At 36.9% G+C, this 17002-nt stretch overlaps 1 protein-coding gene across 1 annotated transcript in view; it reads right to left on the bottom strand.

Moving 5' to 3' along the window:
* The window catches only part of KIF14 (kinesin family member 14), a 67222-nt gene that overhangs the window by 43200 nt on the left and 7020 nt on the right, over positions 1–17002 (bottom strand). The window contains exons 4-13 of the mRNA XM_011990588.1: positions 14029–14127; positions 11926–11978; positions 11040–11070; positions 10532–10639; positions 9216–9332; positions 8306–8421; positions 6965–7137; positions 5415–5562; positions 5107–5170; positions 3332–3516 (exon numbers count right to left, since the gene is read on the bottom strand). Of these exons, the coding sequence (XP_011845978.1) occupies positions 3332–3516; positions 5107–5170; positions 5415–5562; positions 6965–7137; positions 8306–8421; positions 9216–9332; positions 10532–10639; positions 11040–11070; positions 11926–11978; positions 14029–14127 (1094 nt within the window). The remainder of the gene's footprint in view (positions 1–3331; positions 3517–5106; positions 5171–5414; positions 5563–6964; positions 7138–8305; positions 8422–9215; positions 9333–10531; positions 10640–11039; positions 11071–11925; positions 11979–14028; positions 14128–17002) is intronic.

Genomic DNA, 17002 nt, shown 5'->3' with positions numbered 1-17002 from the left:
TCCCTTTCCTCTCCTAATTATATCTACTCTGCTCTCAAAATTCCATGGCCTACCATTCTGGACTCCCCACAATCTGGCTTCAACCACCAACCTCCCTCATCTGCTACTATTTTCCCATAAGAACCCTATTTCACACTCAATCAACCATATGAATACTCTGAATTTGCCTTAATGTCAGCTTTCCTCCTTTCTTTGAGTCATTCCTTCCAGATAGGGCATGCTCTCCCTTCTTGCAACCATTCTTGAAGGCCCAACTTACAGTCCTCTAAGAAGCTGTTCTTTAGGGTTTAAGTTAGAAGTCAATTCTTCCTTCTCTTCACTTTTAAGCAGTAAGTATACAGCACTCATAACACTTAATATGCAGTAATAGATACTGAAGTTATTTTTTTCTCTTTCACATGACCAGCCTCAGCCATGAAGTTCTTCTATTCATTAAACCTCCAAGAGCCAGGTATGTGTCAGCAGTGAAGACAGACCTGAAACCAACTCTCATAAAGTTCATGGTCTAGTGAATGAGATAAACTGAGGAAGGTACTAAAAATGGAAGTAGAGAGTTAGAGGCAAGCAGGAGGCTTCCAAGTTCCTTACTAGACTCTTAACTCTTTGGGAGCATTTTCTGTATCTTTGCCACAGATGTTAATAATTCTGTATTTATTTGTTAAAGAAAATAATTAATTAATTAAAGAGCAAAAGAACCTAAAGAACAAGAGGATATGCCCGACCAAATATAAAGATTCATAGCCAGGTGCAGTGGCTCATGTCTGTAATCCCAGTACTTTGTGAGGCCAAAGCGGGTAGATCACCTGAGGTCAGGAGTTCAAGAGCAGGCTGGCCAACATGACGAAATTGTCTCTACTAAAAATACAAAAATTAGCTGGGCATGGTGGCATGCACCTGTAATCCCAGCTACTTGGGAGGCTGAAGCACGAGAATCACTTGAACCCAGGAGGCAGAGGTTACAGTGAGCCAAGATCACACCACTGCACTTCAGCCTGGGTGACACAGTGAGGCTGTGTCACCAGTGAGGCTCCATGAATCATTAAGATATAAAGATTCATTACAGGCTGGGTGTGGTAGCTCACACCTGTAATCCCAGCACTTTGAGAGGTCGAGGCAGGCAGATCAGCTGAGGTGGGAGCTCGAGACCAGCCTGGCCAACATGGTGAAACCCCATCTCTACTGAAAATATAAAATTTAGCCAAGCATAATAGTAGACGCCTGCAATCCCAGCTACTGGGGAGGTGGAGGCAGGAGAATTGCTTGACCCCAGGAAGTGGAGGTTGCAATGAGCTGAGATGGCGCCACTGCACTCCAGCCTGGGAGAAAGAGCAAAACTCTGAATCAAAAAATAAATAAATGAAGATTCATTCCAAAGCTCAAGTAATTAAGACTATAGGGTATTAGTAGGAAGAAATAGATTCCCATATTTTTAGGAATTTTTTGTAGGAGCACTACAGATCCCAAAAGAAGCAATAAACTATTTAATATATGTTACTGGCAGAAATGGCTATTCATGTGGAAAATAAATGAATTTAGACCCCTAATTCACACCAAATAAAAAATTCCAGACATTCAATAACTTAAATGTGAAAGCAAAACTTCAAAACATCCAGAAGAAAATTTAGGAGAAATTTTCTCAATGTAGAGGTCATAGAGACCCCTTTCTTTTTTTTTTTTTTTTTTTGAGATAGAGATAGAGTCTCACTCTGTCACCTAGGCTGGCGTACAGCGGGGTGATCTTGGTTCACTGTAGCTTCCACCTTCCAGGTTCAAGTGATTCTCATGCTTTAGCTTCCCAGGTAGCTGAGACGACAGGTGCCCACCACCATGCCAGGCTAATTTTTGTATTTTCAGTAGAGACGAGGTTTCACCATGTTGACCAGGCTGATCTTGAACTCCTGGTCTCAAGTGATCCACCCGCCTTTGCCTCCCAAAGTGTTGGGATTATAGGCATGAGCCACTGCACTTGGCCAGAACATTCTTTCTCTGTTTTTTTTTTTCTTTTTTTTTTTTTTTTGAGACAGAGTCTTGCTCTGTCACTTAGGCTGGAGTGCAGTGGCATGATCTCGGCACACTGCAACTTCCACCTCCTGGGTTCAAGCGATTCTTGTGCCTCAGCCTCCCAAATAGCTGGGACTACAGGCGGGCACCACCATGCCCGGAAAACTTTTTGTATTTTTAGTAAAGATGGGGTTTCACCATGTTGCCCAGGCTGGTCTCAAAGTCCTGAGACAATCCGCCCACATGCCTGTGCTAGGATTACAGGCATGAGCCACCACGCCCAGCCAGAACATTCTTTCTTTAAGACATAAAAACTGACAACCATAAAGGAAAAGACTGATGCCAGGTACTACAATAAAATTAAGAACTTCAATCAATCAAAAGGCACCAAAGAGAGTAAAAAGATGTTACATATTAGAAAAAAAGATATTTATACCAAAAAGCTCATGAAGGATTGGCAACTCCTACAAATTATTAAGAAATAAACAAATCAGTTGAAAAATTGGCAAAAGATATGAAAAGGCAAGTCACAATAGTAAACAAAAATGGCCAATCAACACATGAAAAAATGTTCAACCTTATTATTAATCAAAGAAATGTAAAATGAATCCATAATGATATACTATTTTATGTTCATCAGATTGGCATAAATTAAAGTCTGACAGTACTAAATATTGGCAAGGATGTGGAGTAACAGGTATTCTCAAGGCCAATGAGAGTAAAAATCCATTTTGGAAAATAATTTGAAATTATCTACTAAAGTTGAACATGCACATATTCTACAACCTAGTATCTCTACTCTTAGACATACAATTTAAAAGCGCTTTCTAAACCTTATAAGAGATAAAGTCATACAATGGAATGCTTCATAGCAGTGAAAATAAAACAGGACCAATATATATAAATCTTGGAAACACAATGTAGAGTCAAAAAAGTTTACATATACTATCATTCCAACAATATATACAAGTGTCATTCCATTCATATGAACAAAATTCACATAAAATAACATTTTTAAATTGGTCAATCCAACCAAAAATTCTGTTATGTAAGATAGATAGTTTATTTTCATGTGCATCATTATAATTCTTCAATCAACAGATCAAGTATGCCAAAACAAAAACAGAGCTTTACACTGTGCTTTATATTGACAGTAACTGACCTATCATTCTTACAACACACTCAGAATGTATGTTTTTCCTGACTAAACAACGGGTTTGAAGAATTATACTGAACAATAAGTATCAATGAATATGCCATATGAAGGAAACCACATGTTATCAAGATATAGAACAGGTGCCTTTTCTTTTTTTTTAAAGGATTAACATACCAATGATCATCAGCAATCAGCACACCAGATAACTGAATATCATGGCTTGAGTTTGGTTTATACTTTCCAACTGTAGTTGTTCCTTCTTTTATCATATATAGCAGCATCTCTGATAGTTGTGGATCTTCATTCAGATTAACAAGGTTTGGTAAATGATTGTCCATTTGAAATGTAATTCCTGCTTTCTGGTAGAAGTCAGAAAAAGAAATTAATTTTAATCACAGTATGAAATTGTTAAATTCACCTAAAACAAATGGTCTATATTAAACATTAGAACAATTCTATATGAAGTCTCACTAAATTACTTGTTTGAGACGGAGTCTCGCTCTGTCACCCAGGCTGGAGTGCAGTGGCATGATCTCGGCTCATTGCAACCTCTGGCTCCTGGGTTCAAGCAATTCTCCTGCCTCAGTATCCCATGTAGGTGGAATTACAGGCACCTACTGCCACACCCGGCTAATTTTTGTATTTTTAGTAGAGATAGGGTTTCGCCATGTTGACCAGGCTGGTCTCAAACTCCTGATCTCAGGTGATCCACCTGCCTCGGCCTCCCAAAGTGCTGGGATTACAGGCGTGAGCCACTGTGCCTGGCCCTAAAGGTTTTTTAGACTCTCTCCTCCTTCCTTAGAATCTCTCCTTTGTTATCTCCCTACCTTCTTTGTCCTTCACCATCCTCAGTCTACTCATATATCAATCTACCATCACCAAATTGGATCTATTCATACTGACTGACGGTCTTTAGAATAGATCAGTTTCTTTTGTTGTATCTTCATTGCCGTCACCTTAGGCCCCTGTCAACTCACACCAAAACTATGGAAGCAGCCTCCTGATCACCATCAATAGCTTCTGTTTTCAATCCATCTTATATCCTATGCCAGTTAACTCTCTTGAAAGGATACTCTCAAAATGTAAATCCCTGGTCACTTTCAACAGCTTCTCACTTCCTATAGGATAAAACTTAATTTCCTTGGCCTGGAAATCAAGTCCTACATAAACTAATCATAGCATATCTTTCCAATTGTATCTCCTTACGATCTCATATAAACTGCTTCCAATAAAACTGATCTACATACCCTTTCTAAAGACACCTCAAACTTTTCTACCTTTACTTTCAGAATTTTCTCTTCCGAGAATGCTCTCTTCCTTTTCTCTTCGTATTAAAATCTTATGCAAACTTCAAAGCCCATCTCAAATGCCACCTCTTCTATGAGGTTGGATTGGCCACACCACGGAATTTTCCCTCCTTCTCCTGAATTCTTATAGTACTCCCCTCCTCCAATCACTTGAAATACTTTTCATTACATTAGATTCAACCATATGAAACTGCCAGTGTTCAACCATTCTTTACCTACAAAAATGGCAATTGCTTATGGCTCAATCTAATGAAATCACATTGCATTTCAGTCTTCTATTTATGTTTTGTAAATCTCTCTCTGGATCACAAGCTCTCTGAGCGATGAAACTGTATTTAATAACCTTGGCTTCCCCTGTTCCTGGCACAGCATAGACATTTAATATATATTTGTAGAACCAAAGTAAATATAACAAGATGGTTTATTCATATTTTAACTTTCCAACTAGCTTATGGACTGGCTCTAAGCAATCAGTCTTGATCTTAACATTTCTTTATATTAATTTTCCTTGTGGTATTGCTTTGTACAGAGTCAGTATACAGTAAGTATTTGAAACATTAAATTTACATGCATTGGCATATTGGCGATATTTATTTCTTGGCATATTTATTTTCAAATCAGTTTAGAAAGTTGAAATAATACCTGTAACTCTTTTGTTTCTTGAAGTTTTCTTTTTTCAGCTTGTTCAAACTTTTCTTTCCACACTCTTTCCAAAGACAAAGAAAATAATAAGAGTTAAAAACATCCAGATATATAAGATTGAGAGTCAAGAGACAATCAGTGAAAATTAAGGAACTACCTAGTAATATTTAAAATACGATAATCTGGGAGTGGGCTGCTCTATTCATAAGGAAGGTAGGGAAAAAGACTCAGTATCCTCTTGAGGTCCCTGCAATTCCTATGATTCCAGAGCAACACACTTAGCATTTAGAGTACTGACTATATTCTACCTTTGCATTTCTGCCATGTCTCTCTCCTGTTGATGCAGTTTCATTCTTAAGGATGTTATTTCTTGCCGACAGAGCCTGTATCGTTCAGGGTCAATATTCCGATTGTTTCGCTGAGCAGCTTTTAGCTTTGCAATTTCTGCCTTCAATTCTGAAGATTTATACAAAGATGCATGAATAATAACATCTAATACATAATTTCCACAGTAAGCATAATCCTCCAATCTTCTATTTCATTTGAAGTTTTAAATACAGTATTACTAAATAAAATAGAATGTTGGAGAAATCAGCTTTACTTTACTTATATAACCTATAAATCTTTACTTAGTCTTAACCTGAAATATGCTCCCATATTAATGAACTTTCCCTGTTCATAAGTAGGAAAGCTGTATAATGTATTGACCAAAGTGGGACACTTTCGAGAGGCAAAAGGGGAATTGTTAAAGTGAAAATAAGTTTATTTAAAAAGTAAAGAAATAAAAGAATGGCTATTCACTAGGCAGAACAGCCAAAATCAAAGATTTTTCAAGCTGGAATTCAGAATATTTATTTATTTATTTAAACAGAGTCTCACTGTCGCCCAGGCTAGAGTGCAGTGGTACAATCTCGGCTCATTGCAACCTCTGCCTCCCGGGCTCAAGCAATTCTCCTGCCTCAGCCTCCCGAGTAGCCAGGATTACAGGCGCCCACCACCGTGTCTGGCTAATTTTTGTATTTTTAGTAGAGACAGGGTTTCCCCATGTTGGCCAGCATGGTCTCGAACTCCTGACCTTAAATTGTCCACCTGCCTCGGCCTCCCAAAGTGCTGGGACTATAGGTGTGAGCCACTACGCCCGGCCCAGAATACTAATTTTTAATGAAAACAGTCCCACTTGTGAAACACAAGGGATCCAAAAGGGCAAGGATGGACCAGGATAGAGAAAACAGATTCTTCTCTGGCTCATATATCTGAAGTGTCTATCACCTTCTGCTAAAAAGGGCGAGAGGACAAAGGGGCATGAAAAGATGATAGTTCTACATCAACAAAGATAAAACTGTACAAATCAAGATTTCTTGCAGGCATTAAAGTCTATCCTAAATTGATGATTACCTAGAGATAAACAGAAAGCAGTATTTAGCATAAATGAAGATCAACCTATACTAGAAACTCAAGCTCAGATTGTCTTTGGGTCAATGAACTAAGCATGAGCAGAGCTAGTACATAAAATGTCAATGGAAGAGAGGTCATAAAAGAAAAACAGTAAATAGTTTTATTGGTTTTTTGCTGCACACATCTGTGACTCAGTGTGTAAATTTATTGTTTAACGCTTACTGTTTCCCCCTTACCCAGACTCTGTTTTCTATGTTCTTTTTCTAATTGTCTTTCTTCTTATTTATTATCTGTCCTTCTACCTATCATCCTCCATCACTATAGGCTGATGACTAGAATCTATTAAAATAGTTATAGAAAAATACCTCTGATGTTCATAAATTGCATATTTTAAGACTGCAACTAATAATACCTGAGACTAAATTGTGGCAAAATAATTTTTAAATTCCGAGAAAATATTCACCTCTAATTAACTTGGCATTCATATCTTCATTTACTTTGGCAATGTTGACTATTAAACGGGCTTGGTTAGCATATCTAAGTGTGCTTAATGTTTCTTCTATGTTGCTGGCAGCAGGACTAATCGTAGCAATCATTGCAGTTTTTGAATTTCCACCCAGACTTTCTTTTAACAGCCTGCAAGAAAAAAAAGTCATAATAAGACTTTGCTTCTACAACAACTTAATAACAGTAATTATCTAAAAAGTACAAAACAAACTAATAGGGTATATAATACAGTATTATTATACTGTATTCAAATACCATTTAAAACTTTTTCTGGTATTTGTAACTATTTCTAGATCTCATAAACACTTTTTCTCTCTTACACTTTTTATATTGTTTGAGGAGGCAACAATCTGTGCAGAGATTTTAAAATGTGGTTAATCATCAAGTATTTGTGACTGTGAGCTACCATAGGGAAGGCGCTATGTGTCTTAGTCATCTTTGTATTCCCAGTGCCACCACAACCTTTTGAAGCAGGTGCTCAATAAATGTAGAAAATGATGAATGAACATTGAAACAAAAATTCTATATTGTACTATAAGCAAAATCTTTATTTTAGAGAAAAACAGTATGAGACTTAAAACATATATCAGTGCAAAATGAATACCACTATGTTTAACTTCCATAAGACATGGAAAAAGTCAGATTTTCCCTTACACGTTTCAAGGTGGCAACCACATTATAATAAACCAATTATAAAAACACATTACCCTCAAGTAAAGATGCAGTCCTTATCGTAAATGCCTATCAGAACTGAATATGAAATCCATACAGATGTAATCTGAATATAACATATTGAAAATTAAATATACATTCACCAATGAAAACATTTATTGAGCACCCATATATTAGTCACTGTGTAGTAAGCAAACAAAATAATTCAATTTCTCTTTATACAACTACCAATATGTTTGATAGTACCATATATGTTCAAACATCAGGCACAAATAATAGTTAAGTACAAGAACAGTTATTTACACTCATATAGTCCGTATTATGTATTAAGAATTGTAACTAATAATCCTCACCCCTAAAACTAATAATCCTCACTTACCCCTCACTTACTGATTTTATTCCTATTTTACAGATGAGGAAACAGGCTAGAATATTAAGTAATTTACCCAACGTCACAGAGCTTATAAGATGCTGAGCTGAGATTCAAATCCAGGTAGTTTGGTTCTAGAATTCATAATGCTTACCACCTTTCTCCATCGCAAAGTTAATGAAGTCAGTCTATCATCCTTTTCCCCATATATTCGCTATATTTTATACAATTCTTTATACGTCAAAAGATACTTGCCATGTAAGAACAGATTCACGATAAGGAATAAAAACTCTTTTTTGGTTTGCTTGTTCAGAGAGTGCAGATATAACTTTTCCCAAAGTTAGCAAGGACTTATTAATACTCACACCTTCCTGCATGCAAGAAAAAAAAAATTTTAACTTAAAATACTTCTTAGCAAGAAATTTATTTCACAAAATATATTTCTCCCCTCATATAATTACTGAGTAAACACTTTTTTCTTTTCTTTTTTTTTTTGAGACAGAGTCTCACTCTGTTGCCCAGGCTGGAGTGCAGTGGCACAAACATGGCTCACTGTAGCCTTGACCATCCAGGTTCAAGCGATCCTCCCACTTGAGCTTCTCAAGCAGCTGGGACTACAGACACATGCCACAACGCCTGTCTATAAATACTTTTTTCTATAAACTACCAACTTTCTTATGACTCAAACATATTTTCTTTTTTTGAGACGGAATCTCGCTGTGTCCCCCTGGCTGGAGTGCAGTTGCGCGATCTCGGCTCACTGCAAGCTCCGCCTCCCGGGTTCCCGCCATTCCCCTGCCTCAGACTCCCGAGTAGCTGGGACCACAGGCGCCCGCCACCACGCCCGGCTAATTTTTTGTATTTTTAGTAGAGACGGGGTTTCACCGTGGTCTCGGCTCCTGACCTTGTGATCCGCCCGCCTCGGCCTCCCAAAGTGCTGGGATTACAGGCGTGAGCCACCGTGCCCAGCCATTATTTCATATTTTCTTTAAAAGTTAATCATAACCAAAAAGTACATATCTCTTTTTCAGCCACAGCATTGCAGTCTATAAACTGCAGATAAAGATGTATTTGGGGGGAGGTTAAGTGTATTCAGTTTGTATTCTCCTTAAAATAATGACCTCAGGAATAAATTTCATCCAAAGGAGAAAACCATTCCATTTACCTTTAGTCGATCTCCACTAGTGTGAGCCGTAGAGCAGCGCTCACTGCCTGCCAGATCTACTAAGTTAATTCGACTTGTTATTCTGTGATCATGTTCTTCCCCTTCCACAAATTCTGTCTACAGCAAAATGATATTAAATTAAAATAATTTAAGTTCTATGACTTCGCAAACAATATACGCTTTTTAAAGGGAAAGTTGTAAAATATTACACATCACTCTTTTATTTTTTAAATTGTCCCTTCTTGTTTTTTCAGACAGGGTCACTCTGTCGCCCAGGCTGGAGTGCAGTGGCGTGATCATGGCTCACTGCAGCCTTGATCTCCTGCGTTCAAGCAGTTCTCCCACTTCGGCCCCGGAGTAGCTGGGACTAGAGGCACATGCTGCTACACCTGCTACTTTTTTTTATTTTTGGTACAGACAAGGTCTCACTATGTTGCTCAGGCCGCTCTCAAACTCCTGAGCCCAAGTGATCCTCCTGCCTTGGCCTCTCAAAGTGCTGGAATTACAGGCATGAGCCACCGCACCTGGCCTAAAATCATCCCTTTGTGAATCTGTGATAATTTATAACACAAAAATATTCACACGGTCTACTGAAAAGAATATATTGAGCAGTGGATAGATTATGCCAAAATAAAACAAATTACTTTAAAGAGATTACAATCCATAACCACTCAGTTATATTAAAGAAATAACAATAAATAAAAAGTTTAATGCACAAAGATGTTGCTTATCCCGGCATTATAATAGCAAAACATTCAAAAATAATATAAATGTCCAACAGTAGAGAAAAACTTGAGAAACTGTAATAATTAATGGAATATTATGTAGCTATTAAAAATTATTTTATAAAAATTTTAATATAAAATTGTTACAGATTTTAACAGTGTGATTTTAAGTGAATTTAACTGTGATGGTAAAAAAAACTGAAAGATTATATACCAAAATGTTTAGAGGGGACTATCTGAGTCGTGGAACCTAGGGCTAAATTTCAAAAAATCTTTTACTTTCTGATGTTTTTCTAAATACTCTGCATAATTACTATACATTATTTTAAAACATACTATAATATATTGATATGATCATATCAATGGTATAATAAGCATCTATTATTGATTTAAAAATTTGGTAAATAGTATACTGCCATAAGTCATTTGGTCATGGACCAAAAGTCATTGAAATTAAGGCATATTTCCTATAATCAAATTGAATTTATATATTTATATGACTGTACTTTTACCTTTTGATTTAAAGAAGACAGTAAGAAAAACATGAATTACTTAAATGTATTTACTATTTTGCCTGTGGAAAAAAAATACCTTGGTCTGGGTCATCACCAGGGTGAAAACTGAATGAGATCGGGAGCTTTTATCATTCATCCCAGTAGCAGCAGTAGCTCTTTGTTTATTTCCCAATTCTAGCCAACTCTTGTAAGGAAAAAGGAAGGAAGATCAGATCAGCAGACTGTAATTCATTGGTATAAAAATTAAGAGAGATAACATATTCACATTTGTAATTAATTTATAAAATGAAATGAGTACATATCTTTTAATAATTTATATTCCCATTGCCTTTTTTTCTGTCATAGAAATCTGAGGCAAGACATAATAACTTTAAAAGACTGTTTCCATAACTCTAAGCTTACAGGAAGGTTAATATTTTTAATATAGAAGAGCAATTATTTTGATTAAAACTTAACAAACAAAATCAGTTTGTGACAAATTAAAGAAACTAACATTTTATTTGTAAAACAGCAATTAAGAGAAAATATTTAGGATTATGTTCTTTCTATCTAGTGAAAAGAAGACAAAATGCAATCAATCTTACCTGGATATCAGTGTAAGAACTGACAACATTCCTATTTTTAAGAAGTGAAAAGACAAAATCAATTGTACTGATGATTATACTCTTGTTCTTATAAAACAATAATAACATTTCAATTACATATTTACTCTCTGAAGGTCACAATGGACTAATTCATGAATATTATTTTACTGATTCTCCCAGAATCTTTTATTTTCCCCATTCTTAAAGGACAGGAAATAAAATAATGCTTTAATTTTAACAAAAAGTATGATTCTTCTTAACACAATGAAGCACCTTAGCATCTTAATACTGAAGTCTAAATCACAATGCCAAAAGATATACTTTAACACATATGTATATGCATAGGTATATTTATATGTGGGTGTATATGGGTCCCAATACAATCCCAGATGTATTAAATGCAGCTGAGTTAATACTTAATCACTTTTCTTTTCCTTTAAGAAAGCATTTGGAGGGTTGGAAAAGAAAGTAAAGGACTCCTGGCATGTATCAAACTCTTAACTCTTCTTCTACCTCCTTTCCTGTTTAGCTTAGAGTCATAGGTATAAAAAGCAGGTTGAGAGGGAAGATTTAATTAATGATGAACGGAAGGGGTAAAAGGGAGAAAAAGCAAATATTTACTTCATACTCAGTATAATGAATACTCCATGGCAGACACTTTACAGGTACTGTGAAAGATACAAGCAAGTATATAAACAAGTAACTAACACGCTATGGAAAGAGAGGGAAAACTCAATTGGACAATATCAAGGGTAGAAGGCGAAATAGTTACCCAGGGTTTCAAAGTTAGGAAGGCCAATGAGAATACAATAAAGATTATGGGAGAGTAACATTCACTCTATTCATTTGTTTTATACTCTTTGCCCTTGCTGAGCCAAACACTTACATTGACAGTGCTTCAACATATGGTCCATAAACAGGATGTTCCCTCACTCTCAGCTAGTAGAAGCAAATACATGCATCATTAGGAGTATGCCAAATATTTCATATAATTTTAAATGATCGGCTTTTTCTATATCTTGAGTTTAAGGTAAGAGATTTGTCTTTATCCAGGGGAAAAACACACACACACACACACACACACACACAAAAGCTCTCACAAAAACAAATCTGTGAGGCATTAGGAAACAGCTTCAATATAAAAAACTGTTTATAGTAGTACAATATGCAATAACATATTATAGCATCAAATGTCTTACTGGTTTTTTTATTCTTAAAAACTGGTATTAGAATTGTCTAATAGACAATAATTAGAACAATATATTTTAGCATCAGATGTCTTACCTGTTTGTTTGTTTGTTTGTTTGTTTTTGAGATGGAGTCTTGCTCTGTTGTCCAGGCTGGAGTGCAGTGGCACAATCTTGGCTCACTGCAACCTCTGCCTCCGGGGTTCAAGCGATTCTCTTATCTCAGCTGCCTGAGTAGCTGGGATTATAAGACAGCGCCACCACACCGGCTAACTTTTGTATTTTTAGTAGACAGGAGTTTCACCGTGTTGGCCAGGCTGGTCAGGAACTCCTGACCTCAAGTGATCCGCCCACCTCGGCCTCCCAAAATGCTGGGATTACAGGCGTGAGGCACCGCGCCCAGCTTATCTTCCTAGTTTTTCAGTAAGACATTCGAATTTTAAATCTTGTAGTAGCTATGATTTATATACTTTTAAATGCTCTCTAAAACATATTTGTTAAATTTCAGACATTAAAATTTTTCTTTATTGTTACATTATACATTTTCAACTTTGTGAGCAGAAGCTTTAAACATACAGAAATCATAGAAGCAAACATCAAGTTTTGTTTAAGTTTCTTGATGTTGCCAATAGTAAATGGCACGACCATGGGCAAGTGAAGAAGGCAGCTGACTTTTTTTTTTTCTTGAGAGACTCTCGCTCTGTCGCCAGGCTGGAGTGCAGTGATGCAATCTCGGCTCACTGAAACCTCCGCCTCCCAGTCAAGTGATTCTCCTGACTCAGCCTCCTGAGGAGCTGGGACTACAGGCATGTGCCACCACGCCCAGCTAATTTTTGTATTTTTAGTAGAGATGGGATTTCACCATGTTGGCCAGGATGGTCTCGATCTCTTCACCTTGCGATCTGCCCACCTCAGCCTCCCAAAGTGCTGGGATTACAGGCGTGAGCCACCGCGCCTGGCTGACTTATTTAGATTTTTGTTTATTGTGCTCCAAGGTCCATTGCAAAATTAAAAATTTTAAATTCAAATGGCAGTTTTTTAAAAAAATGATATAATTGTGAAACTTTCTATTCACAGATTATCTACAAGGTATGAATTTGCAAAGTAACCCATTGAAATACATATTCTATAATAAAATATAATTTTAAAAAGTTTTACTACGTTTTGGCTTATAGACTATTAGGGATCTGGTGTTCAACTTACATGGTCCAACTAAATCTTGGAACAACTATTTTATCTTTAGTTTTACACAATTCTTTATTAAAATAAAGAGGTTAAATCTAACAACTAATTTAATTTCTACTAATGATAATGTTCTGCTTATTTTCTTTTTTTCATTTTTTATTTTTTGGAGACAAACTCTCACTCTGTCACCCAGGCTGGAGTACAGAGGCTCGATCTTAGCTCACTTAGCAACCTCCGCCTCCTAGGTTCAAGCAATTCTCTTGCCAGAGCCTCCCGAGTAGCTGGGACTACAGGCGCAAGCCGCCATGTCTGGCTAATTTTTTGTATTTTAGTAGAGACAGGGTTTCACTGTGTTGCCCAGGCTGGTCTTGAACTCCTGAGCTCAGGTAATCCGCTCCCCTCAGCCTCCTAAAGTGCTGGGATTACAGGAGTGAGCCACTGCGCCCAGCCAATGTTCCACTTATTTTCTAAATAATCTAATTGAACTATAGATCCAAACATTTGCTGTCATATATTTCTAGGAAAACTTTAAGCTATATCATCCAGAGAACGCAAATAATTAGATGCATTTATAAGAACAGAAATTCAAAACAAATAATAAATTGTTTTAATCTTACTGGTTGCTTTCTCTGCCCATTTTCATCTTTACAAACCAGAAGATCATGAATTTTTTCATTATAGACTTCAAAGAAGCTCATTTCAATGTGATAGCTGACCTAGTAGAAATAGAAACACAGCATATAATTTATTTTAATGTTTTGCAAATAATATCTGTGATTAGGATCTAGCATCCAAAATATATCAATATATAAAAATATCTTACAACTCAACAACGTAACAGCCCAATTTTAAAATACACAAAGGACTTGAACAGACATTTCTCCGAAGAAGAATGTACAAATGGCAAACAAGCACATGAAAAGATGATCAACATCATTTCTCAGTAGGGAAATGCAAATCAAAATCACAGTGAAAAACCACTTCACACCCACTAGGATGGCAATAATACGAAGAAGAAGAAGTGGAAACCAACAAGTGTGGGTGAAGATGTGGAGAAACTGGAACCCTCCTCCATTGCTAGTGGATGTAAAATGGTACAGCCACTTGGAAAATAGCTGACAGTTCCTTGAAAGGTTAAAAATAGAATTACCAGGCCGGGCACAGTGGCTCACACCTGTAATCCCAGCACTTTGGGAGGCCGAGGTGGGAGGATCATTTGAGGTCAGGAGTTCCAGACCCGCCTGGCCAACATGGTGAAACCCTGTCTCTACTAAAAATACAAAAATTAGCCGGGCGTGGTGCCGGTGCTTGTAATTCCAGCTACTTGGGAGACTGAGGCAGGAGAATCACTTGAACCAGAGAGGTGGAGGTTACAGTGAGCTGAGATCGTGCCACTGCACTCCAGCCTAAGCGACAGAGCGAGACTCCATCTCAAAAAAAAAAGAAAGAAAGAATCACCATAGAAATTTGGAAATTCCACTCCTATACATTCCAAAACAATTGATAACAGGTATTCAAACAAAAACATGCACCAGTGTTCACAGCAGGACTATTCACAATAGCCAAAAGGTATAAACAACCTAAATGTCCATCAACTGATAAACAGATAAACAAAACTGGCATATCCATACAATGAAATATTATTCAGTCATTAAAAGGAATGAAGTACTGTATATGCTACAATGCAGATGAACCTCAATACATTATGCTAAGTGAAAGAAGCCAAACACAAAATATCACATACTGCATGATTCCATTTATATGAAATTTCCACAGAACAGGTAAATTCATAGAACAAAAGCAAATTAGTAGTTGCCAGGGATTGGGGAGAAGGGGGAATGGATTGTGACTGCTTAATGGGTAGAGGGTCCCCTTTGAGGGCAATCAAAATTTTTTAGGACTAGAGGTAATAGTTGTACGACATTATAAATGTAGTGAATACCACTGAATTGTATACTTTGAAGTGGTTAATTTGATGTTATATGAATTTTATCTCAATAAAAAAAATTTTAATATGAACAACAACAAAAGTCCTTGCATTTCTTCTTAACTTCTACATACGGTTCAATTAAATCCAATAAGTATTTCTTAAGTACCTACCTACTGTGTATATGGCTTTAGGTTATTGTCAGAAAGACATAAAGAAGTGTAAGACAAGGTTCTTGCCCATGAGGCTAAGATCTCAGAGACATATAACATACCTTCCAACAGATAAAACATAGCAATAGAAAATTAATTAAGCAACAAAATGAGATGACTATAAATAAAATGACTAATCAGAAAAGGGAAAATTTAGATGGACAGAGAGAACAGGGAAGGAGGAAATAGAATGTGAGGCATGAGAGACAGAGTAGACTAAACCAGAAAGAGGGGTAGGGCATTCTTGGGTAAGGACAGCAGCATCTGTGCACCGCGTGTGCTCAAAATAGGAAAGACACCCTGTAGGTTGACATTTTATCTGGTAAGATGGAACCTTAAATTAATTCTTCCTGATTGGGGCAGAAAGCAATCATTAGACTAAGTGGGCTGAGCTTCTCCTCCTTTTGACTCAGAAAGATACAGTGTAGAGGCCAAAAAGGGAAAACTTTGCTTCCAAACAGTTCTTCTGACAGGGCATGGTTTCCTTATCAGAGAGTAAATTTCATCCACTGACCCAGAAGTGAGTCAGCAAGCATCTAACAGAATTGGAAGCTTCAAGGGAGTGTCAAAGAGATTTAAGTTCAATTCACCAAATATTTATTGTGCCCTATGAGGTACAAAGCATTCTTCTAGGAGCTGTGGGAAAATATGAGATGAACTGGACATAGTTTTTATCCTGAAAGAACTCAGAATCTAATTGGATATGCAATATAGTACATGAGTAATAAATGACAGAATATAGTTGGTGTCATGAGAGAGAAACAAAACACTTTCAGACAAAGAGACCAGGTATATGGGAACACCAAGTAATTATAAGGTAATTGCCAAATGCTATGAACAGGGATGGGGGCTGTCAGAATTCAATAAATATGTAATAATGCTTTTATTATGTAAAGTAGTATTTTATGTTACAGAAGCTCCAGGAAGACTTAGAAATGAAAATGTGGTGTAGGGAACGAATTAGAAAAGGTAGTTGGGGCCACATTGGAGAGGACCCACTTTTTTCTTCTCCTTTGAGGCTCCTGGCATCGTGCTTGTACACCACCTTCTCTTACCCCCATCCACATACTATTATCTTCTACCATCCTGACGTAACCACATTTAGTGGGGTTCACTATGTACCAGGCACTCTTCAAACCCTTTTGTATAGATCAACTCATTTAATCCTCACAACAAATCTATGAGAATGATATTGTCAATATCATCTCTATTTTCTGTTCCGAAACACAGAGACATTAAGTAAATTGTTCAAGATCACATTTCTACTGCAGTGATAAAGCTTAGATTCAAATTCAAATAATGTATCTCCAAAGTCCAAGCTCTTTTTTTTTTCTTTTTTTTTTTTGAGACAGAATCTCGCTCTGTCACCCAGGCTGGAGTACAGTGGCATCATCTCAGCTCACTGCAATCTCTGCCTCCAGGGTTCAAGCGATTCTCCTGCCTCAGCCTCCC

This window comes from Mandrillus leucophaeus, unplaced genomic scaffold (genome assembly GCF_000951045.1).
Source record: "Mandrillus leucophaeus isolate KB7577 unplaced genomic scaffold, Mleu.le_1.0 Scaffold38, whole genome shotgun sequence".
Taxonomy (NCBI): Eukaryota; Metazoa; Chordata; class Mammalia; order Primates; family Cercopithecidae; genus Mandrillus; species Mandrillus leucophaeus.
Note: the sequence above shows the minus strand (reverse complement) of the source record. Positions and strands in the feature narration are given on the sequence as shown.